Source organism: Pleurodeles waltl, chromosome 4_1 (assembly GCF_031143425.1).
Source record: "Pleurodeles waltl isolate 20211129_DDA chromosome 4_1, aPleWal1.hap1.20221129, whole genome shotgun sequence".
Lineage (NCBI taxonomy): Eukaryota > Metazoa > Chordata > Amphibia > Caudata > Salamandridae > Pleurodeles > Pleurodeles waltl.
This window is the reverse complement of record NC_090442.1, coordinates 770554200-770580422: the sequence shown is the minus strand read 5'-3', so window position 1 is coordinate 770580422 and position 26223 is coordinate 770554200. Positions and strand designations below refer to the sequence as shown.

General features: G+C 43.7%; 1 protein-coding gene across 2 annotated transcripts in view; it reads right to left on the bottom strand.

Annotated features, from left to right (window-relative positions):
- The window catches only part of PPP6R2 (protein phosphatase 6 regulatory subunit 2), an 891343-nt gene that overhangs the window by 747892 nt on the left and 117228 nt on the right, over positions 1-26223 (bottom strand). For both annotated transcript variants that reach the window (XM_069229423.1, XM_069229422.1), the window contains exons 2-3: positions 24028-24159; positions 18691-18936 (exon numbers count right to left, since the gene is read on the bottom strand). In XM_069229423.1, coding sequence (XP_069085524.1) covers positions 18691-18917 — 227 coding nt within the window. In that variant the 5' untranslated portion in view covers positions 18918-18936; positions 24028-24159. The remainder of the gene's footprint in view (positions 1-18690; positions 18937-24027; positions 24160-26223) is intronic.

Genomic DNA, 26223 nt, shown 5'->3' with positions numbered 1-26223 from the left:
GCTAGATGGAGAATGCGATCGAAACAATACCGACGAATAGGAAGGTTTTCTAAAGTTTTCCAAATCGAAATATTGGAGCAAGAGGAAACGCGTCCGAACCAGACGGCAGAAAGAAAACAATCTAACAAAAGAGTCAATGCACATGCGCAATGGAACCAAGAGGAGGAGTCACTCGATCCTGTGACTCCGAAAAGACTTCTTCGAAGAAAAACAACTTGTAACACTCCGAGCCCAACACTAGATGTCGGAATGGATATGCATAGCATGTGTATCTGCAGCTTCACATGCCATTAAAAAAAATATATATATATATATATATATATATATATATATATATATATATATTCACTGCATGCATATCAATTGTTGCTATATTGCACTCTTTCTGCTTATTATTATTCAACTGCTGTGATTATTAGAGTATCTGCACGTTTTGCTGCATTCAAGTTAAATGCTCACGTTAATATTTTTGTATACTTTTGTTTGAGACCTGGGGAGTGTCTTAATAAATTGCTCAGACTTAGAGTGCTGCATTTTTTGCATTCTTTAGCCTCGCTCCCTCTTAGTTTGAAGCTAAGCAGAACAATTTGGCGTAGTCATGTGCAGGATATGAAGTGAAAGATTTAAAAGTGAAAAATGTTTGGCAAAAAGTAAAATTCGGTTTCCCAGGTTCCAAATGACATACCAGGATGGGAAAAAACACCCCTTGATGTTCTTGCGAATGAATGGTCTTGTGGGGCAGGATTATGTGAGAAATGGGACTGATGTCTTAGCGATGCTGAGCCAAAAACAGTTTTACTCTATTTATAGAAAGTGCCAGTAGAACGGAGATGTGATTTACCTATGTCAGGATGACACAGCTGGATCTTAGCTACTTATAGAAAAATGCATGAAAGATATGTGCAGCTGGAACAAGAAAACCAGCAGTGAGAGAGGCAGCTAGTTGAAGCTAAAAATAAAGTAACCATGTTGTCTTGTTAGAACAAGTTACTGAAAGATAAAGTGGATACTTATCAATCTGTCACTGAAAAGGCAGCTGTCTGCATTGCCCAATAAGGGTATCAAAAACGTAGGGGTAGAGTCAATCAAAAGAAAGTTAATTTAGCTATTGCTAAAGCAGGGTTAAATTAGGATCCATAAATCTGGGATGTTAACATCTGGGACTCCACCAATTTTCCCGATTCCAGTAATGAGTCAGTTAAAAAAAAAAGGTGTGGGCCAGCTTGAGCCAGACGAACAGACAGTGGTGCATGCACAGCTTGTATTTAGACAGAAAATACAGGGCAGCCCACAAACCCCGGGGGAGGGGGTGTTTAGATGCACTCCCTAGAACATTCTACATAACAGGAAGCCAATGATATCATATACAGATTCAAGTAGAGATCTGGGGAAACATTACTTACATGGATGGTGTGATTATTTGACACAGGAACCTCTGGACTAATGTTAGATACAGGAGACGCTCCTAAGTTTTGTACTCCTAGCACTGACCCCATAATACAGGAGCAGTTTAGAGGTTATCAGGGTAACCAACAGATCAAACTACTGCAGCGAGCAGCCATGGGGTGTGACCATAAGTACCCTACAGAATCAGACTGAACACAAAATGACAAGCCCTGGTACACCCTAAGAGATGCAATGCAGAGAATTAAGGATGAAAACTGCAGTTTTCCTGGGTGTCAGTACAAAATAAAATTATTCACCTTGCTCCTACAGCTTACAAGCAAGTAATAATGACTCTCCTAATTAATCAGACAGGACAGGCATTGAAAGATATGCAGGAGGCAATTCGCGGGTTACAAGAGCCAGGAGACTGGACAAAGCCTGAGAGCCTCAAAGTCAGAGGGACACACAGATGATAACAGAGAATCTAAGAGAGACATGTTTATGGCATTACTGAAGGCATTTCACTGGGCTCTAGTGGATAGTGAGCAATTGAGCCTAGGTCATAATGTGATTTTGAGACCTGAGATTCCAATAATGCAGTGGGTGACGAGTTCACCTAAAACTCACAGCACAGGACATGCATAAGAGGCCAGTATAATTCGGTGGAAGTAGTAAATACAGACAGGACCAGAGTGGGACAAGCATGAACAGGTGGCACAGGCCCCTGTGCAGGATAACGAGAGGGTGCAGGAGGTACCAGAGATAAGAGTCACCAGTGAGGTGGGGTGAGCTATTTGAATCCTTGTCCTAGGAGGACCGGAATCATGTATGGTTTACAAATGTTTCAACCAAATGAACGAGTTACTTACCTTCGGTAACGACTTTTCTGGTGGATACATTAGCTACCTGTGGATTCCTCACCTGATGAATACTCCCATGGCGCCAGCATTTGACGGAAATCTTCTTACTAGTCTCTGCACGTCGACGAGGACGTCACTCTAGCCCACGCGACGCCGTCTGACGTCATACAGGCAATAAGAAGTCCTCGCCGACGTGCCGATGACAGTACCAACATTTTTTACGTGCATGAGAATAATAATAATAACCCAATGCAATGAAAGAGCAAAGCAACATCTCTTAATATTGTAAATCACACAACATTGCAATAAAATAGCTGTAGATTTAATATAACCTTTTTTTTTTTTTTTTTTTTAAACAAATAAATATATTTATACATACGAATCATGTATATACCCAATATATATATAGATTTATATATAAATATACACATATATACAAATATCATACATGCAAAATGTATTGCAACTTTGAAGACCAAAAGGAGCACACTCAAGGATTGCTTGGAGAGACCAAAAAGGCAACGGGGAGGCGGGTGGGACCGTGAGGAATCCACAGGTAGCTAATGTATCCACCAGAAAAGTCGTTACCGAAGGTAAGTAACTCGTTCTTCTGATGGATACAACTACCTGTGGATTCCTCACCTGATGAATAGAGTCCCAAAGCAGTACCACGCCCGGCGGTGGGTGCCTAAATGGTCAAACCAAGAAATCCTGCAGCACTGACCGTGCAAAATGACCGTCCCTTCTGACCTCAGAGTCCAAACAGTAATGTTTCACAAAAGTGTGAAGGGACGACCAAGTTGCGGCCTTGCAGATGTCAACCACAGGAACACCCCTGGCCAAGGCCGAAGAGGCCGACTTAGCTCTGGTGGAGTGAGCTCTAATGCCCTCAGGCGGATCCTTCTTTGCCAAAGAGTAACAGATTTTAATGCAAAGAACAACCCACCTGGAGAGTGTTCTCTTGTGGACTGCCTTTCCTCTCCTCTTGCCCACGTATCCGACAAACAGCTGATCCTCCAGCCTGATATCCTTCATTCTGTCGATATAGAAGCTCAACGCCCTTTTTGGGTCCAGGCGATGTAGTCTTTCTTCCTCCTTTGAAGGATGAGGCGGAGGATAAAACGTGGACAAAGTGATTGTCTGAGCCAAATGGAAGGGTGAAACAACCTTCGGAAGGAAAGCAGCCTTGGTCCTCAACACCACCTTATCCCCATAAAACGTTATATAAGGGGGTTTAACCGATAAGGCCTGCAACTCACTCACTCTCCTTGCAGATGTTATAGCTACCAGGAATACTGTTTTAATAACCAAATATCTTAAGGGGCAAGAATGCATAGGCTCAAAAGGGGACCCCATAAGGAAAGTCAGGACCAAGGACAAATCCCATTGAGGCATAACGAATGGTTTTGGAGGATATTGATTCAGAAGACCTTTCAAGAATCTGAGAACAATAGGGGATTTAAATAACGATGGTTGGTCTGGAAGACAAATGAAGGCTGACAAGGCCGACAAATAACCCTTAATGGTAGCTACTGCACAACCTTTCTGCGCTAGAGACAGTGCAAAAGACAAAACATGTGACAGATGAGCATGTAAGGGATCAATCTGTCTCTCTCCACACCACATAACAAATTTAGACCACCTATTAGCGTAGATAGATTTAGTGGAGTGTCGCCTGGCCGCTAAGATAACATCCACTACATCAGGCGGGAGAGAGAAGGAACTCAGGTTGCCCCGTTCAATCCCCAAGCATGTAGGTGCAGACTCTGGAGGTTGGGGTGTAAAACCTGCCCCTGCGACTGCGAGAGGAGGTCTGCCCTGAGAGGGAGACGGAGCGGAGGGCACAGTGAGAGTTGGAGAAGGTCGGAGTACCATACCCTCCTTGGCCAATCCGGAGCTATTAAGATGACTTGGGCCCGGTCTTGGCGAATTTTCCTCAACACTCGAGGAATCAAGGGTATGGGGGGAAACGCGTAAAGCAACTGGTCGCACCAGGTTATCTGAAACGCGTCCCCCAACGCTCCCTGCATCGGATACTGGAGGCTGCAGAATAACGGGCAATGCGCGTTCTCCCGAGTGGCAAACAGATCTATCCGAGGAAACCCCCACATCTGGAAGATTAAACAGACTTGATCTGGATGGAGACGCCACTCGTGGTCTGCCGAGAATTGGCGACTGAGACTGTCCGCACGTACATTCAAGACCCCGGCCAGATGATTTGCCACCAAGCAAATCTGATGGTCCTTTGCCCAGGACCATAGCCGAAGAGCTTCTCTGCAGAGAAGGTACGACCCTACTCCTCCCTGTTTGTTTATGTACCACATCGTGGTAGTATTGTCCGTCAGGACCTGTACCGACTGACCACGAAGGGATGGGAGGAAGGCCTTGAGAGCCAAACGTACAGCCCGTAACTCCAACAGATTGATATGAAACACCTGTTCCTCTGGAGACCAAAGCCCTTTGATCTCCAGATCCCCCAGATGAGCTCCCCATCCTAGGGTGGAGGCATCCGTTATTACCGTGGCCACTGGTGGCGACTGCGCGAACGGCTTCCCCTGTGAAAGATTGTTGCCCGCAATCCACCACTTCAATTCCACAGCAGCATCTCTGGAGATCTTGACAGTACCTTCTAAATCTCCCTTGTGTTGAGACCACTGCCTTCGGAGGCACCACTGAAGAGCCCTCATGTGCCAGCGAGCATGCGTGACCAACAGAATGCAGGAGGCGAACAGACCGAGCAGACGAAGGACCTTGAGGACTGGAACTACCGCTCCATTTCGAAACATTGGAACCAATTCCTGAATATCTTGAATCCGCTGAGGCGGAGGAAAGGCTCGACTCAATGTTGTATCCAGTACTGCCCCTATGAACAGGAGGCGCTGAGAGGGCTCCAGGTGAGATTTGGGCACGTTCACCGAAAAGCCCAGGTCGAACAACAACTGGGTTGTTGACTGCAGATGATGCGACACAAGCTCCGGGGACTTGGCTTTGATCAACCAGTCGTCCAAGTAAGGGAATACTGCTATCCCCTTCCTTCTGAGCTCCGCCGCAACCACTGACATCACCTTTGTGAAGACTCGAGGTGCTGAGGTAAGACCAAACGGGAGGACCGCAAACTGATAGTGCTGCGACCCTACCACAAACCGGAGATACTTCCTGTGCGACTTGAGTATCGGGACATGAAAGTAAGCATCCTGCAAGTCGACAGACACCATCCAATCTTCCTTGTTCAACGCCAAAAGCACCTGTGCTAGGGTCAGCATCTTGAACTTTTCCTGTTTGAGGAACCAATTCAAGATCCTCAGATCCAGGATTGGTCTCAACTGACCATCCTTTTTGGGAATCAGGAAGTATCTTGAGTAACAACCTCGACCCTTTTCCTGCTCTGGGACCAACTCTACCGCGCCCTTTGAAAGGAGGACTTGAACCTCCTGTTCTAGCAACAGGAGGTGTTCTTCTGAACAATAAGATGGGCGGGGCGGGATGAGGGGCGGGAACTCCCGAAAGGGAAGGGCGTAGCCTTTTCCCACAATGCCGAGAACCCAAGTGTCCGTTGTGATAGACTTCCACTTGTGGAGAAAACGCTGTAATCTTCCCCCTACAGGAGAGGAGTGAGTGGGAAACGGTGGAAGCCTAAGGCTGCTTCCCCTGCTGCACCCCTCCAGAGGACGAGGAAGAGGCAGAGTGCTGTTGAGAGGCTCCTCTGGTACGGACCCCACCCCTCCCCCTCCCTCTAAATGACCTATAGGGGAGGGAAGAGGCGGGTTGCTGGAACCTCCCCCGAAAGGAAGAGGAATAAGAGCCACGCCCAAATCCCCGAAACCTCCTGAAAATTCTAGAAGAGGCAGAGGAAGAAGGAGCTTGCAGTCCTAACGATTTGGCTGTGGCTCTGCTCTCCTTAAATCGTTCCAAGGCTGAATCTGCCTTGGCTCCAAACAGTCTGTCCCCATCAAACGGGAGGTCCAGCAGGGTCGACTGCACATCCGCAGAGAACCCTGAGTTTCGGAGCCAGGCCTGTCTTCTTGCCACCACAGCCGTGCCCATCGCCCTGGCCACCGAGTCGGTCGTGTCCAGCCCAGACTGGATAATCTGGGTCGCGGCAGCCTGGGCGTCCGAGACCACATCCAAAAGACCCTGGGGAAGCTCCGTGAATGAAGACGAAATATCATCCATCAGCGCATGGATGTACCTCCCCAGAATGCACGTGGCGTTGGTGGCCTTCAACGCCAAACTGCATGACGAAAATATTTTCTTGGACTGCGCATCCAGTTTCTTGGAGTCTCTGTCTCCAGGCACCGTCGGGAAGGAACCAGGCGCGGACTTTGAGGAACAGGAGGCTTGCACCACCAAGCTCTCCGGCGTAGGGTGTCTAGAGAGAAAGCCAGGGTCAGATGGTGCAGCTCGATACCTCCTGGCCACAGCCCTATGAACGGCCGAGGAAGACACCGGCTTCTTCCACACCTCCAACACCGGATCCAGCAAAGCCTCATTAAATGGCAAGAGAGGCTCAGCTGCAGCAGAGGCCGGATGCAATACCTCTGTCAGCAAATTCTGCTTTGCCTCTGCCACCGGCAAAGGCAGGTCCAAAAAGCTCGCTGCCTTCCTCACCACAGCATGAAAGGAAGCAGCCTCCTCCGTATATTCCCCTGGAGATGAAAGGTCCCACTCAGGGGAAGTGTCCAGCCCACTGGCTGTATCCAGACCATGCAGTCCGTCTCCAGAGTCCTCAATCTCTCCCTCCTCTAGGACTCGCTGGTACTCTTGCTCTTCTAAAAGACGGAGAGCACGCCTCCTCGAATGAAGTCTCTCCTCGATACGCGGAGTCGACATGGCCTCCGCCGACGTCGAAGAACGGCGCCGATCTCCAGAAGCATCTGACGCCGCGTCCGGCGCCACAGGCAGCTTCGGCGCCGAGGCAGGAGCCGGAGGACGAGGTCTTGGAGCCGATGGACCAACCGGAGTCACAGGGCAAAATCCTGACTTCGACGGAGGGGCAACCTCCGGGGCCGAAACATCCGAAGCCACCGGAGCGGCCACCGACGCCGGCACCGGCGCCGAGCCCACATTCCCAAAAGGGAGAAAGGGCATAAAGGGTGCCGGCCGAAGAGGCGCAGGATCACCCAACGAAAAGGCCAAGGGCCCCGAAGGACCAGCCGGAGCAGCTCCTGGAGCCATCTGCTGAAAGATGGTATACATCGCATTAAGAAACGCGGTACTATCGGCTCCAGGAGTGGGAAAAGCCGGATACTGGGGTGCCTGGATCGAGGGCGCCCCCGACGCCGGCCTCGACGTCTGCGACGCCGGAGAAAACACAAGAGGCTGCACCACCTCAATCACTGACGCCTGACCAGGTGAAGTCGGTGACGCCGGAGAGGGCAACGGCGTCGATGGATGCGGCGTGACCGTGGGGCTGACCTCCCAAGTCCTCCGACGCCGAGCCGAAGGTGACCTCGAACGAGACTCCTTGCTGGAGTGACGTCGTGAGTCTCTACGGCGCCGGGAGTCTCGATGACGCCGGTGAGACCTTGGCGAAGAAGACTTCTTATGATGTTTCTCCTTCTTCTTTGACTTTGCCATGAATAACTTGGCCTCGCGCTCTTTGAGGGCCTTCGGATTCATGTGTTGACATGAATCGCAAGTCGAGACGTCGTGGTCGGAGCTCAAACACCATAGACAGTCGGAGTGAGGATCTGTAACTGACATCTTGCCCCCACACTCTCGACAGGGCTTGAAACCCGACTTCCTCTGAGACATTGTTACCGCAGAGAAGACTACGCAGCAGACAATACACTGTAACCACGAAGGTAACAGTAACTCCCTCGAAGATAACCGTTTCGAATGCACGGAAAAAAGGGAACTGTCATCGGCACGTCGGCGAGGACTTCTTATTGCCTGTATGACGTCAGACGGCGTCGCGTGGGCTAGAGTGACGTCCTCGTCGACGTGCAGAGACTAGTAAGAAGATTTCCGTCAAATGCTGGCGCCATGGGAGTATTCATCAGGTGAGGAATCCACAGGTAGTTGTATCCATCAGAAATGTGGGGGCCAAAAGACATTGGAAGGCAGTCTCATATAACCCAGTCACTAAGAAGTTATCTACTACAGGAGAAGGGAAGAGTAGTCAATATGCAGAATTGCATGCTGTTTATCAGGCACTAAAACAAGAACTGCCTGGGACCCGTCACAATTATACTGATTCTTGGTCTACCGCCAATAGGTTAGCTACCTGGCTTCCCACAGGACATGCACATAACTGGCAAATACATTCTAAGGAGGTGTGAGGCAAGGAACTGTGGCAAGAAATTTGGGAAATGCTAGAGCAAAGTACCATTAATGGGTATCACATAGATGCTCACTGTCCCTCCAACTCACTAGAACAGTAGTTTAATTCCCTTGCAGACGATAAAGACAAAATCTCAGAGGCAGAAGTGGCAATAAAGTTTTCTGACTTGGTGGGGATGGCTAAGTGGGTGCACAAAAAATATGGACATCTGGGACAGAAGGCCACTAACAGGTGGGCAAAGATTAGCGGGCTGCACATTCCCCTATATTTGATAAAAGACAGTGATCATGCAGTGTCTTATTTCTCAACACACACAACAGAGATCTATACAGCAAACTGCCAAAGGTCAGTTGGGGAGAGGGAAGTTGGCAGGGCAAAATGGCAAATTGATTACACTGAGCCACTACCGACTAATCGCGGGTGTCAATACGCTTTCACAGTAGAAGACACTTATTCTGGTTACCCGATTGCCAGCCCTTGGAAACGTGCCACTCAGTTTAATACCTTTAAAACTCTGGATTTGTTAATGTTGTATTAAGGAGTCCCACCCCAAATCCAGTGACAATGGGTCACATTTTAAAGGAAAATTGGTGCAAAGATTATTGCTCACAACACAATATTGAGTGGAGTTATCATATTCAATATTATCCACAAGCTGCAGGAGTGATCGAGAGAATGAACGGCTTGGTGAAAGCCCAATTACGAACATTATCAGATGGAACTTTAAGAAACAAGATAGAGCATTAAAATGAGGCCCTTCAAATTTCGAATAACAGACCATTGACAAATGCAGAGACCCCTTTAATGTGAATGTTGACCCCAGCGTTACAGATAAAACCCCATGTAGTGACCAACACCATCATGTATTGGGAAATAAAACCAGGAGCCTTAGCTCCTTACTGAGCCACAACAGGATCTGCGGGTCATGATCTACATGCCTTAAAAACCTACTGAGTGAAACCAAGAGACATGACCCTTCTTGAAACAGGTGTTGGAACACAGATTCCCCCAGAGCATTTCAGATTGATTGTTCCCAGATCTGGGTTGGCACTCAAAGGTATTCAGGTCTTGGGAAAAGTGATCAATGCAGACTACTAAGGAGAATTAAAAGCTATTCTTTTAAATAGTGGAGACACTGTCTTGATAATGTAACCTGGAGATAGAATTGCGCAAATTGTCCCAGAGTATGCAGAAATAGTGGAAGAGGGACTGCCCCAGCACTTCTTACAGCCCCTGGGGAGGGAGGTTTTGGCTCAACTGACTGAAACCCTGGTGCTAAGGTGTGGGTAGAATCCCCAGATCGTCCTCCTGAACCAGCAGAAATCATAGAAAAGGGGTAAAGACAATGTCCTGTTAGTCATGAAACCAGGACACGATGAAATGGGAATATATACCAGCAGATGTTATTTGCGAGAATGATCATGGGTGTCTTTTTTTACAGATCATACTATGAGGTGTGTTTGTGCTAGCCTTTCTATTTGGTCTCCCTTTGGGTATGTGCGTGTGGGGTCGGGAGGGACTGAAAGCCCCCAGCTCCAAAATGATTGGCTGACTGTGCCATTTGACACCTATACTGCACCTGATCGAAAATGTTTGGACTCATCTGGCACGAGTTGTGCTCAACAGATCGCCTGTCCAACATGAAAAGCACTGTTGATGTTATATCAACCTGCCTGGTCGCCATACCAACTCCTGCCAGTGTTTTGCTGCAAATCTTTAATGCCACCAACAAAGATGGAGCAGTTCAAGAAAGTGACGTGTTGTCACATGTCTCCTTGCATGAATACTGTGGGTTTTGCCAAGAGGTAACAGATGAGAAATGGGATAACCTAACCCATGTGATTACTTACAATATTACTACTGGTGATGTCTCCTACAACTTAACTTGCGGTTCTCACAAAAATCGGAAAATGTGCTCAAATGCACTTGGAGACAACGGGGTCTCCTCAAGAGACCCCGTTGGAACAACTAGTACTGTGTTAGAACAGAAATGATAAAAGTTGTAAGAATATGGACAATAGCATGTTTTGCCAACATATTGCGACTGCTGTTTGCCACATCAAGCATGTCAAACTACAAGTGGGGTGGCTGTTCTCTTGCAGCAATACCACTTATACATACATTCCTGCCAATGTAACAGGTGGACCAGGCGCACTTTTACGCGGTTAGGACTCATGAGGTTTCCACTTCACTCTATACATACTCATTATCCAAGGGAAACAAATCTTAAACGAAGACTGACTCTTAAATTCAGTTACTATCTGAATCAAATATATGTTTGTTTAAGCATTTCTATAGTACTAGTTCCAAGATTACCTGTTTATAATACTCGAGATATTAACAAGTTAGTATGTTTGATGGTGAAGAACATCAATCATACATTCATCGCCTTGAATGAACTTCTCCTTGATATACGAGGCACCAGAAAAGCTGCATTGCAAAACAGGGCAGAGATAGACTACTTGCTCTTGAAGATTGACCATGGACGCTCTGAGTTTGAGGAAATGTGCTGCTTCAACCTATCAGACTACTTTAAATCTATCCACTCTCATACTGATGCTTTACATGAATTGGTGAAAGAAGTAAGACAAGGTGTTGGCAAAGGGTAGTGGGACTGATTATTTAACTGATTACCTGATTTTGAGAAATTCTGCAATATTTCAGGTGGAATACTCATAGTAATTTTTATTATAATAATGCTATGTTGCTGTGTACAATGAATACCTAATCTACTTCCAATGTTTAAACCAAAAGGGGTTACTTTTAGACCAATATGTTATGAGAGTCAGTGGTCAAAGGGTGGAGTGTAATGCTATCTGTATTTAACATGGATTCCATCTTGACCACCGACTCAATTTTGTGCTTAGCTTAGCTTCAAATGCTGTCACATCGGTGGCGCAGTTATTTTTCCATGAAAGCTTGTTCTCTACATTGAACGTGTTTTTGCTTTTCTCACCAGATAAATGAACGAAACATGGGGGATGCAACAATGATTAGTGTAGATGGATGAGAATGTTTATAGCAGAGAAGGGTACGGCTCTGCCTTGGAAATGCATATTGGGATCTAGCCAATCCTTTTGTGTGTTTTCAACACTGACCAAGTACAGCCAGTGCTTGATTTCACAACTTACTCGACGGGAGGGGGGGAAGGTTACTAGAACTTTCCTCTTGAGTTTGTTTAAGGTATACAAGATGGGGAAACTTGGCGCTGAGGCAGAAGGAATTCATTTCTGAGGGTGGAAGCATTGCTCAGAAAATCAGAGTACAATGGGGGGACATTTCTCCTGTTTCAGCTGTCCATGGATCTACAAGCTTGATGTTGGCAAGGACAAGGATGATATTGGATTCGATCCCCATGGTGATGCATTTTTAATTCTTAATTATATAGTTTTGCTGTGTGCATGCATAAATGGAAAATGTTACTTACCCAGAAGACATCTGATCGTGGCATGTAGTGCTGTAGATTCACATGCTTTCCATAAAAGTCTCCCATCTATTGTTGGGCTCGGAGTGTTACAAGTTGTTTTTCGCAGAAGAATATATTTGAGCTGTGATATCGATTGACTCCTGCTCTCGGCGATACTGCGCAAGGGCATTGAGTCCTTTCTTAGATTGTTTTCCCACAGATGGGTGAAGTAAAGAATGTATATATGTAGAAGTAGATAATAAATAAAGGAGATGTCCATGCAATGTATGTACATATTCACAATATGTTGTACTACAACAACTACAGGCTTCAGGGAAGGAGGTAGGGCGCATGTGAATCTACAGCGCTACATGCCGCAAACTGATGTCTACTGGGTTCAATGGCATGTGTACCTGTAGATACACATGCTTTGCATAGACTAACGCAGTCCCCACCCAAATAAGCAGTGGCTAGCCTGTAGGAGTTGGAGTAGCTGGAAATAATGTCCGAAGGCCTGCTTGACGATGAACTAGAACATCAACAAGGTAGTGTTTAGTAAATGTGTGTGATGTAGACCAAGTACAAATATCTGCTATTGGAATGTTTCCTAAAAAGGCCAAAGAGGCACCTTTTTTCCTGGTAGAGTGTGCTTTATGAGCTAATGGTAGTTGTCTTTTAGCTTTAAGATAACAAGTTTGGATACGCTTGACTATCGATCTAGCTAATCCATTCTTTGAAATTGGGTTACCCTTGAAAGGCATTGAAAAAGCTACCAATACTTGTTTTGATTTCCTAAAACATTTTGTCCTGTTAATGTAGTACATGAGAGCTCTTTTAACATCCAGTGTATGGAGAGCTCTTTCAGCGACTGAGGCTGGCTATGGGAAGAAGACTGGCAATTACACTGATTAATATGAAATGGTGAAACTACCTCAGGTAGGAATTTAGGATTTGTTCTAAGGACTATTTTATCTTTGTGTATATTGTGTATATGAAAGTGAACACTTGTATTTTACTAACTCTTCTTAGAGAAGTTATAGTTACTAAACAAAAATCAACCTTCCATGAAAGGAATTGTAAAGCACAGGAATTGAAATGGTACCTATAAGCCTGGTAAGTACACTGTTAAGTTTCCATACAGGAGCTGGAGGAACTCTTGGTGGATTAACTCTCTTAAGGCCTTCCATAAATGCCTTAATCACAGGAATTCGAAATAGCTAATCATATTGTCTGTTTTGGAGGTAAGCAGCTATGGCTGCTAAATGAAGTCTAATAAAAGAGTATGCTAAATTTCCTTTTGCAAATGTAGCAGATAACAGACAATGTCTTCTACGGAGGCTTTAAGTAGATCAATATTTTTAAGTTGGCAATAATATACAAAACGTTTACATTTAGCAGCATAACACTGTCTAGTTGTAGGTCTGCATGCTTCTTTAAAAATGTCCATACTTTCTGAAGGAAGCTGTAAAGATCTAAAGTCTATGACTTCAGAAGCCATATCTCAAGATTGAGTTCTTTGGGGTTTGTATGTCTGATTTGACCACTCTTGAGTCAGAATATCTAGTCTGTTTGGAAGTTTGTGATGTGGAACCACAAACAGATCCAACAGCGTAGTGTAAGAAGGCTGACGTGCCCATGTGGGTGCTACAAGAATCATGGTGAGTGATGTTTGTTATAAATTGCGTATTTGAAATAGTATGAGTAGGAGAGACGGAAATGCGTAATCAAATGTCCCTAACAGTTTATCCATAGAGCATTGCCCTTGGACTGAGGGTGTAGGTATCCGGATGCAAAGTTCTGGCATTTTGAGTTATCTTCTGTGGTGAAAAGATCTAGCTCTGGTATTCCCCATAATTAAAAGTATTGGTGAAGTACTTGTGGATGAATTTCCCATTCGTGGACTTGTTGCTGCATCCTGCCTAATAGGTCCGCTATCTGATTGTCCATTCCCGGGAGATATTCTGCCAATAATTGAATATGACTGTGAATCACCCACTTCCAAATTGTCTGAATTAGAAGGGATAATTGAGATGAGTGCCCCCCTGATTTTGCAGATAATACATTGTTGTCATATTGTCAGTAAGGGCTAACACTACCTGGTGTGAGATTTGTGTAAGGAATGCTTTGAGTGATCAAAAGACTGCGTTCAATTCCAAATAATTGATGTGATAAGTCTGCTGAATATGATCCCATATCCCCTCTATAGTGAGGTTGTTGAGGTGAATTTCCCCCACCCTGTCTGTGATGTGTCAGTTGTGAGAGTGATCTGGGGCAAAAGATCCTGAAAAGGTGGCCCTTTTAAAAGGTTAGTGGGATTCCACCATTGCAGAGAGCGGTGAGTCTGGCGGGTCCAACAACAGTAGATCCTGAAGATTACCCTGTGACAGATCATTGTTGAGAAAGGCAATGTTGCAGTGGACGCATGTGTAGTCTTGCATGGGGAACGATGGCTATGCAGGAAGCCATTATTCGCAACAGTGGCATCATTAACTTCACTTTGTAAGTGTGATTATTTTGTAAATGAAAGATGAGAGTTTCAAAATCTTGAATTCTTATTGGGTTTGGATATGTAAATGCTGACTGAGGGTTCAGAATTGCTCCCAGATAAGGCCTTATTTGTGAGGGTTGAAGATGAGATTTGAGGTCATTTATTGTAAACCCTAAATCGTGTAGAAGATTTACTGTCTGAGTGTGTTGCTGGCATGCCTGAATGGTACTGGCTTTTATGAGCCTATCGTCTAGATATGTGAAAACATGTATGTGTTTTCTTCTGAGAAGTGCTGCTACAACTGCTAAGCATTTTGTGAATACTCTTGGGGCGGCTTTTACCCCGAATGGTAGTACCTGGAATTGGTAATGTTTTCCTGCAATGACAGATCTTAGATATTTGAGGTGTGCTGGATGTATGGGAATATGAAAATAAGCATTGTTGAGATCCAATGTGGTCATGGAATCCCCTCATGGAATCCCCTTGCTGTATTAGAGGATTAACATCTTGCAGAGTGACAATGTGGAAATGCTCTGAAAGTATGTATAGTTTGAGATGCCTGAGATCTAAAATTGGTTGTAATGAACCGTCTTTTTTGGCTATGAGGAAGTATAGTGAATAAACCGCTAAACCTTTTTGGGATGTAGGGACTGGTTCTAAAGCCCCTTTGAGAAGAAGGGACTGTACCTCCTCCTTCAGTATAGCAAGATGGTCGTGAGAGAGTTTGTGGAAATTAGGTAGGATATTTGGTGGAGTGGAAATGAGATCTAAACATCAGCCATGTTGGAGAATTGATAGAACCCACTGACCTGTGGTGAAGTTGTACCATTGTGGTTAAATATTTACCAGTCCCACGGGAGATGTATGCGCTGTGGGGATTTGTAAAAAGTCACTGTTTTGTTGTGGAAGAGGAAAACTCTAGAGGCAGATGATTTACCTCTTCTTCTACTGTTTGCACCTCTGTATAATCCTCTAAAGGAATCTCTGTTATAAACATGTGTTCCTTATTTTTGCTGTGAGGTGGATGGCTCTGTGATTTATGTTTTGAAACCACCTCTAAATTGTGGTCTACAAAAAGTGCCCCTAGTAGGTGTGGTATACAACGCACCTATGGCTTTAGCTGTTTCAGAGTCTTTTTTAGGTTTTTCTATCAATTCTTAGAACGTTTTACTGCCACTGCACTGCTACTGGCTAAAGAAAAAAGAAAAAAAAAAATTCTCCCATTAGCAAAATGAAAACTGTGTTTTGCAGGGGGGGGAGGGGGGGGGGGACTAAGAGAGATGGTTCAATCTGTTTTTGAAATGGGGAGAACCAACTAAGTCAAGAGCATTTCAATGGAACCAAAGTCCTACGGACCATGCATATTCAAGTACCCTACTGCCAAGGTAGTCCTCCATTGGGGTAGTGGAACCCTCCATACCGTTGCAGCCTGGCTACAAGACATGTCTTACTGAGATTCCACTGGTGAAATTTAAGCCTCAAAGCAACCTCCTACTTCTAGGTTGAAAGACACATGGCAACCACCCCGGGATTATTTATTAACACTGACCTCCGCGTTACTGATGAGGACGGAGAAAACGTTGTTTCATCTCCGTGACAATGATGCTTTCCATTATGTTCACAATGTTGTTTACCCTTCTACGATGCTTTTGCTGCCCTATATATACTCCTTGCCAATAGCCGTACGACAAATATGTTTAAAAGCCTCTTCCAGCATCTTCTATCTTCACCCTACTGATATCATCTCCTTGTACTCTATATCCGCCCATTAGTTTGCTCCCGCTTTTATTGCTGGAATGTCTTATTTTGTACTTTATATGTCTGAAATAATGTAGGCACTGTTTTTTCTTTTATCCCACAAAACGTACTAATTCAAGTTTTTAAAAAAAAATACATTTTTGCATTACAAGCTGGCCATCTGCTGAATATCGCATTTTACACTGTGGCAGCATGAGTAGCCACTCGGTCATTGGTAGTCTATAAACATCAAGCACTCACACAGATAATGGATTCCAGGACAGACAACATTCTTGAGTCACTGATGAAGCTAGCTCTATTAACTGTGCTGAACTCCCTGTTTGAGGTAGAAGATCGAAGGTCCAGTTTGGAACTGTAAGAAAGAAAGTAAGAAAAAGGCTTGCCACTTTCTGGAACTCATTCACATGAACACGTGTACTGCCTGTAGTAGTCCTTTTCCTGCTCCAGCCTTGGCATCAGTAGCAATAACAGGACTTTAATGTTCTCCGGTTTAAGCTCTCATGCCTTTAAATATTCAACCTACTTGGCTGAGGTAGTAGGATATATGCCTAATGAAAACCATATTGAAGCACAGCAGTTTTACAGCACCAACAACAGCAAACTCTGCTGAAGGTGCACATGCTATATTACACCTCTCACTGCATCCATAAACAGAGGGAAGAGTCACAGCTGCTTGAAATCCATGTTTAAAGTTGGCCATACAGGAGAGCAAAGCATTGGTACTCAGGTTATGTTATCATTAAAGCAGAATAAATGGAAAGGCACTATAAACACAAGCAGACCAAGAGTGATTGGCTGTACTCGTTCGGCATGCTAATATATGCCTGCGCACTATCAGAATACAACCCATTCTGAATTAAAGGAGGGCTGTGTTTAAGAGTGCACACAATACCCAGAATAGAAATCCAAACTGAAGGAGGAGGTATGCAATTGAGACCACACCATGCGCTGACATGTCACAGCGAGGTGCAACTGATCCACAAAAAAAAAAAAAATCCTGATGAGAGTTCTACACAATACACACCACAATTTCAGAGGGAGTGCAAAAGAGACACAAAAAAATAACCTATGGCCTCAGTTTGGTAATAAAAGACGGATGCATAAAAGTCAATTGTCTTGGAGAAAGAAATTAGAGAAACAACTAAAAGTCTTCCATCTGAAATGACATACAGAAAAACAAAAAGTGTACCACTGATGACCACACTGCGGTTGGTGATAGTCCTCCGGGCATTAACGGATGGATGCCGGCTGAATCCAACAATTCCTGGCCCACTGAAAACAAGTACAGTTTTACCAGGTCCTGCGGGCAGGAGCGCATCCTGGTCACTACTGTAACATCTGCAGTACAGGAAAGTGAGTGGGGATTTGATGGAGACGGGATGGACACATAATGTCTATTACAAGCCTAATACCACCAGCCCTCCCAATGATATTTTTCCCTTGCTCTATGCAGGTCTGAATATATCAACAGATTTGGCAGCGGAAAGTGAAAAATCCACTGTAAAAGGTTCCAGCATTCCTGGGTACCCCAAATCTACGATTTGGTGTGGGAACTCTGTCCCTAATTGAAGATTCCGTTCCCCGGTACCTTGCACCAAAATCCAACAAACATACAATCTGAGGCTAAGCACCCGAGCACAGACTGTAAAATAACCCAGACCCATTCTTGAGTCAGAGTTCAAAGGAATACACAGCTCAGACACATCACTGAATGCAAAGTATGTATCAATAGTTTAAATATAGTTACACATAAAAACTTTTAAGTACATAAATCCTGGCAATTCAGCAGTGCATATCAATATTAAGAGATGGCCAAAAAGAAATATTAATACAAGCAACAGAGGATTTAAAAAACCTGGAAACAAAAACCCAACCACTATCTACTACTGAAAGTTATGCATATTTTACCCCTCGTCCAACAACTCCTACTGAATACTACACACCACCCCTCATCTTATGTTACTGATTTTTGAAGTACAACCTGTTCATGCACGTTCCACGTCTTGTCTCAGAATACTTGCACACTCACTACCAACTCTCGCTCTCTCTGCTTGAGGGAGTTCTAATAGAACATCACCACATTCTCCAAATCAATGCCCTAGACTACAGGACCAACTTTGCTTCTTTTCGGTGTACTAAAAGACACAAACCAAATCCAAACTTCACATTTCCTATAATAAGGAATTATCTTAACATTCTATTAGAAGCTGGGATTTTGATGGTGAACAAAAGGGCCACAAACCACTACAAATGTCCAAGTGCAGGCACTCATTTGCAGAACTATAGTTTTCTACAGTAAAGTGATGTACATTTTTCTGTATATCATCCGAAGTAAACATCTCAGTCTCCTGCGACTGGTGTAATCCGTCTGAAATGAAGTCTATTTTTAATTACTTAATGCAGGGTCACTATTCTTAGAAATGCAACAGCCACAATAAGCTAGAGTCAAATAAAAAGGGTTCACCCACTTGGCCCTCCCCAAGCAGAGCTCCAGATCTAGCCTACGTACTTGAAGCGGACCTTCTCCTCCATTTCCTCAGGAGGCTCATGAGTGATGAGGTGCACTAACTCTTCCATGCACTCCTGCCGACAGATGAATTCCAGCAGTTTGCGGTTTTGTGCCTTGCACTCCTGTAAGATGTCATCTTCATCCATCAGCTCCTGCAGGGTCACATCATCTTTATCCAGAAGCTTGTCAATGTGCGACGTTGTGTTCAAATCAAACTTCCAGAACATGGTGATGAGGTACAGCTACCTACAATCCATAAGAGCAATAAAGATTACATAATTTAAAGCTTACACTGCCCATAGCAAAGACCCCCAGCCAGTACTGTAATTTTGTCCTAATGGCAGATCTTACTGTACCATCCAACTTCATGTGCCCTTTTTGATACTTTAAGCACAAGTCAGCAATTTCAAATTATAATTTTAATAAATTATGCAGATCAAGACACATAAAACAGAGGTCGATTTGTGGGATAGCAAAATACAGTAAGGCTCATGAAGTCTGCCTTCTTTACTGGAATTCTGAATCCATACATCACGTCTACCTACACAACTCCTACAGGAAGGAAGGCCTACTGTCCTTCACCTAGATTACAAATATACCATTCACACTGCAAAGTATTATAAAACATTAGGAACAGCTTTCTCCATTTATGCAGTAATGTGTACTCCATACTAAGGATCTCCAGACTCTCAAGGCTTGGAAAAGACAACGTCATGTAAATAGATATATGAATGGTACCTTTAGAGTTCCAGAAGGGCAAATGGCTCATGTACTATACTCTAGGATGGTGTCTTCCGCCCTTTTGTTTCTGCTGCCTCCTTGACTCAATATTTCACTAACTGCCACTTACTGTATTATTTTGATCTCACCTGTACTGAAAATCAGGTGTGAAAGTGTGGGCTGTCTTGGAAACGGTTTTTCAAAATTAAACAGTACAAAGTTAGCTGTAGAAGTGGTAGTTACTCTATTACTCAATTAAATTGTAATGGAGTTACATATGTTCTAAGGTAATACCCTATTAACAGCACTGAATAACATCAGAAATTGGTAGCAGGTCCATTCTCGGCAGAAAACCATAAGAATTAATGGAAATAGGCAGACTAGGTAAGTGGGTGTTTACGGTTACGCTGGTAGCATATGAACCTTATGCAGTGGGAGGGAAGCTTCTTGGGGAGTTCCATTAATAGATTATTAGAACAGCCCAGTTTACTATGTTGAAAAAAGCTGACTGGTGCTTTAGATGTGTGAAACTGAATGAATGAACAGACACTACGAATAGTTACCATGAGACAGTGATGAAAGTCTCTAAGGGCACTAATGGGTTGAAGAAAAAGCCACTGTTTCTGGTAAAGGAAGCACAGGACAGTGAGTCTGGAGAAAAAACAACTAAGTCAAGTCGGGTCAGGATACAGGTGCAGGAGATGAAGGAAAATACAGGACCTCACATTTTTAACAGTCTAGCCTGAAGAACTTCTAAGGTTGACATCAGGCCAATAGTAAGGCAGTTGGATATATATTCTTAGAGCTGGGGATAAAGATTTGGAAATGAGAAAAGATCTGGGTGTCATCAGGGTAAAAGGATGGTAAGAGAAACCAAAGGAGATGATGGCACCAAGGGATAAGATACAGAAGATAGAGAAGAGGCTCAATGGCTGACCGTTTTGATACGCCTACCCCAAGAAGGAGTGTGGGAGTTGACCATGTGGTAGTTCATGCTACCAACAGTGATAAGAGAGAAAAGAAGCAAACAACTTCAGGGCTGAATCAGCAATACATCAGGTATGAAGGGAGGCTATAAAGGTACAATGATCAACAGAATTGAAGGCCATACAGAAGTCATGTAGTTAAAAGGTAGAGGAAAATCGGTTATCCATGTGAAAAAAAAAAAAAAAAAAAAAAAGAAACTTAAGAACCCTCAGGGTAGTAATTGCTAAACAATAGCTACAATACAGTGATGATTGAACTGATGAGGTGAAGGTTGAAACATGCGAGGGTATCATCAGCTGAGAGTGGTGCTTGGACCACTGAACTGAAATGGAATGGGTAGGCTGTTCAATGTCAGTTCTTAGGTAAAATGAGTGAAGGCTGGCAGTGCCAGAATTTTGGAGAAGGAAAATGCAACATGGGGCGACAGTTGGAAGGTACAGAAGGGAAAGCGCTAACTTTACAGCAGACTACAAATGATTGGACAGGAGGGATCTATGCCAAGCATAAAAAGAGAAAGAGCTTTGGAGAAGAGAGCAAGGGGTTTGTGGGCTGAAAGAAATATGGAGTGTTTGAAGGTTTGCAGATTTGACTGAATGATATGGTTAGAGTATAACGGATTTGATTTGAGAGATTTCTGAAGCATGCAAAAGCCCATGCATGTCTTCGCACTAGCATTATCCTATGTGCTGACCTAAAAAAACAAAAACAGTCAGGGAACAAACGGTATCTATAAAGAAAGTGAGCATAAACAAGATTTTAAGTGTTTCTGAAAGCTGAGAAAATTAGGCTGACATTTGAGGTACAAGGGCAGTCTGTTACAGAAATGGCAGGTGGAGTACACAAACCTTCGTCTGCCCCATAAAGCTTTCTTAATCCTTGTAACAATTACTAAACATGAAGCGGTAGATCGCAGCAGCCTTTTTGACAAGTACCACCACTTCTTTTGAGATTCTCTGGTCCAGACCCATACAAAGATTTATGTGCCAAACACAGAGCCTTAAAGGCAACTCTCTTCCTTACTGGGAGCCAATGAAGTGCTTCAAAGGCACCTGATTCAGACTTAAACTTGAGTCTTTTCCTGATAAGGTGGCCAGCTGCACTCAGTAGCGTCTGAGGCTTATTAAACAACCACTGTTTAATGGGTAAATATAGGGCATTACAATAATCATGCCTATATAAGACCAAAGACATGACAAATGATTTTTGCCAAGGGATTGAGACCGACCAGGATTAGTTCCAAAAATATATCTTTCCTGAAAAGGAGGACCTTTGTTTTTTCTGAATTCAACTTTAAGCAGTTGCCACTCATTAATCTCACAATAGCATTCATACACCTGTTGACCTGGCCAGCGATCTCCTCTGGGTTAATTGAGATCGACACAACAATTTGGATGCTGCGAGCAAACACTACTGTGGCAAATCAAAAGGAATTAAGCAACTTGACTAGGGGGACCATGTAGATATTAAGAAGCATAGGGCTGAGAGATGACCCTTGGGGAACCCCAAAAAGCAGGGAAAAAGATTGAGTTAAACACTACAAAGGCCCCCATCTGCTCTCTGTCTGTCAGAAAGTAGATCCTGGGCCGAGCCAGCGATCCCAAATTCTGCCAGATGCTCCAAAAGGAGTGCATGGATCACTGTGTCAAAACCTGCGGATAGATCTAAAAAGGACCAGCGCAGCCCTCCCACTGTCATCCATAATGTGTCCAGGGCAGGCTTAGTACTATAGCTTGACCTAAAGCCAAACTGTGCCTCATTCAAAAATGTATTCTTCTCCAAATATTCGGACAATAAGTTGTTAGGATATTTCTCAAAAACCTTCACAGGGTATGGTAGCTGTGATTTAGGTTGATAGCTTTTCTCTACCTTAGGGTCAAGAGAAGGTTTTCTGACTAGGGGAAGAGGCCAGTTTTGATTAAAGTATTCAACAAAATCGTGAGTACTGGAGCTATCTTGTCAGCTATGTTGGGCAGTACTTTAGGCGGACAAGAGTCTGAAGAGGCTCCCGACATAGTGTAACTAATTAACTCGATCACTTGGTGTGTTGTCAAAGGTGGAAAATTGAAGAGCTCCGTGTTATTCAAAATCTCACCTCGCAAGAGATTGCGATCTGGTAAGATCAAATTCATTGTAAAATGCCTCCACTTTCTTTTAAAACCTGCTGCCAGTTTATCACAAACAAATTGGCTGCTGGGTAGAGTGGCAGACCATTCAGAGGATCAGACTTAATGAGTGCCTGACCGGTTTTAGAAAGCTCTTTCTAAGAGTTTACGGACTAATTCCTTTTCACAGTATAGTATTTGGTTTTCCCCTTGACAATGAGTTTTTTGCACTACTGAATTATTTCTCTATATTTCACTTTCTCGCTTTCGCTATAATCGGCTCTCCAAACTCTCTCTTGCCTGTATTTCGAAAAGTATTCAAATTTTTTACCGCCACCAATTTGAAAACTGCCTCATTCATCCACTCAGTATATGTTGCTGCTGCTTCATTCGGATCTTCGGTAAGCAGCAGCAGTGAGGATTCAAGGCTTTCAACCAGGCCTTTATTACCCAACTTACTCCATGCATGCATGGGTCTTTTTATCCTCCCTTATTAAATTTACTGCAGGTTTTGAAGTTGATAAACCTAGACTAAAATGGATCGCCTTACGATTGGACCAAACAATAGGTAGTGCCGCTTCCATCCTAAGATTAGAACTGTTAGAATACATGCCATGTAAGGTATAGCCTGCCTTATGAGTAACGGTGTTCACTAGCTGATTCATATTAAAACAAATCAAATTTTCAATTAAAAATGCTGAGCTTCCGTTATCAAGGTCTTCCACGTAAAAATGTTAATCCCCGAATACCGTAAAGTTAGGTAATTGAATACTCATCTCAATAAGGTCACTTAAGGCATCTAAAAACTTAGCTTTAGGGCCGGGAGGCCCATAGATCAAAACACGATAAAACATACACTGGTCGGTTAGTTTACATTTAAGAAAGAGGGCCTCGCTGCCTGCTAGGTTTAAAGGTTCCCAAGGTAACTGTAGCAGATTATCATAAATTACTGCTATTCTGCCTCTGCATTTACTTGCCAGGTTTAGCCTACTAATAGTATAGCCAGCCAGACGAGCTGCGGCGAGATCTGGGTCTGAGGTTTCGTCCATCGGTGCGCCCACTGCGCAGTTGCGCTGGCATCCAATCCAAATAGTTTCCTCCTGGGGAAGACTAGAGCGTCAACTAACCTAAATGGTGCCTGCTCACTCTGACTGGCAAGTCAAGAGTCATAAGATGCCCCCAAATGCAGGTAAGGTGCCATAATACAATTTTCACAACAAAATGCTTAACAATTAAAATGTCCCTAACTGATGTGTACATAGGTGTTAGCTCTTGGAAATGCTGCATGATCACACTGGCATCCGAACTAAATAGTCTCCTACTACAAGGATAGAGCGTCAACTAACCAAAATAGTGCTTTCTCATTCTGACTGGCGAGTCAAGGAGTCATGAGATGCCCTCAAAATAAGGTAAGGTGCCACAAAGCAATTTTTCACCACAAAATGCTTAAAAACAATTAAAATGACCCCAACTGATGTGCAAATAGGCATTAGCTCTTGGAAATGCCAATGCCAATGGACAGACTTACCTTTTTACAAACCTGGATATAGCTTCAGTTAATTGGTCTTCTGTAAGGTCAGGGGCACATTTTGGATTGTACCAATTCCAGACCCATCACAGCAACAGTACAAGACTTCATGTAAAGGCCCACTGATGTAGTCTGAAACAGAGCAAAAAAAGAGGATCACCACAAATGTATGTGTAATTGTAATAGATGAATGGTTAGATGCCAAAACAACCGCATAAGAGAACGATTAAGACAACAAAAGCTGAAAGGGGCGACATTTATCATAATCAAGTAGGGGAAACAAAAGGCACTTTCTAGTGTTCACAGCTACTATGAACATATTGTTACAATCTAACAGTTGGTGTATCAGTGCCACTGAAACAAAACGTACAACTGTTACCATGTTACCATGCAAAAGAGCAGCAGTTAGGGCAGACTAGCTAAGTATGTACCCTTTAATATACCACAAAAGGAAAAAACATCCACAACTGCCCTCTATCTCATCACAGAGCACGTTGGTGAAGGAATAGCGATTCCTTGCATAACAGTAATTTAGGATCAATAGATTTATCCTACTGTTAAATGCTACAGTCTACAACCTTAGCCTTCTAAATCTTTATTCCTTCAGTCTCTGCACCGCCCTGGCACAAGCTTGTTGCTAATGCTTTGCTTTTCAGAAAAAAGAAAAAATGCTAAGCTGCTGATGCTAACTGCATTGTTAAAAAAACCATGAAAGTGCACATGCATCATACCATATGCATGCCTATGGGTCATGACACTATAGTGTCCTGGCATGACAACATATATGCATTTCACCATTTGTGACAAGAGCCCCCAGGACATAAATGGTGTGTGAGCAGGTGAGCCCCCCCTACTCTAATGGATACACTGATCCATTGCAGAGTTACATTTGGAATTGCACTGTGCGCCGCAGTGGATCCGGGAATGAGCCCAAAAAACATTGGGCAATTTTCTGCCCATGAGGGATCCTTCAGAGACCATGCCATGTATTCAATAGGGTCAGGATACTTCTATCCTGACCCCTTATGTGTGTTATTATTTATGGTTTCTTCCTGGGGGTCCAGCCAAGAAACAAAATGGCGTCTAACGTTCCATTAGGTTGTGGTCAGCCAATTGGGGAATTGCTTTTTGTCCTTATCTGCGGATAACCCGCGGTTAGATCCGGAAGATCCACATCTCTAGATATCTATAGCTAGATAACAATATTTTTTTTCCTTTAATAACTCCAACATTACTGAACAGATTTACATCAAATTACAAAAGGGCGCTTTATATTCCAAGATCTGGCTTTCTGTAAAATTTGGTGTAATTCCATTTAGCGGTTCGGGCTGTACCTGTGTCTAAAAATGGCAAAATCCCCATAGACACTACATGAGGAAAAAGCATTTTGGGACCACCCCCCTTTTATTCCTCTGCCCTGGTTGACGAACCAACACAAAAAACTTTCCACACAGCAGCTGAACTGACTTGCGTACTAGTTTTTAACATTTCGTGTAGATTTATCAAACGGTCATTGTTAGACTTGGCATCGTCTACCCTAACTTTTTGCCTCTATTTCCCAGGTTACTGATGGGTGCTGGACTCTGTTTTTGATACTCTGGGCACTTTACCATTGCTATCCAGTACTAAAGTGCAAGTGCTCCTATGTAAAATGTATGTGTAATTGGCTTTCCAAGAGTGGCATACTTGATTTACTGGAAAATCCCCAATACAGTGCACTAGAGGTGCCCAAGGACTGTAAATCAAATGCTACTAGTGGGCCTGCAGCACTAGTTGTGCTACCTACATTAGTAGCCCTGTAAACATGGCTCAGACCTGCCACTGCAGTGTCGGTGTGGAAGTTTTAAACTGCCAATCCGACTAGGCAAGTGTACCCACTTGCCAGGCCAAAACCTTCCCTTTTCTTACATGTACGTCACCCCTAAGGTAGGCCATCGGTAGCCCCATGGGCAGGGTATGTTTAAGGTAGGACATATACTAATGTGTTTTACATGTCCTGACAGTGAAATACTGCCAAATTTGTTTTTCCGGTTGCAAGGCCTATCTCTCTCATAGGTTAAAGTGGGGGATGCATTTAAATATTATTAAGTGAAGATTCTCTTTGGGAGCAGATAGAAATATGGAGTTTAGGGTCTCTGAACTCACAATTTAAAAATACATCTTTTAGTAAAGTTTGTTTTTAGATTGTGTACTTTT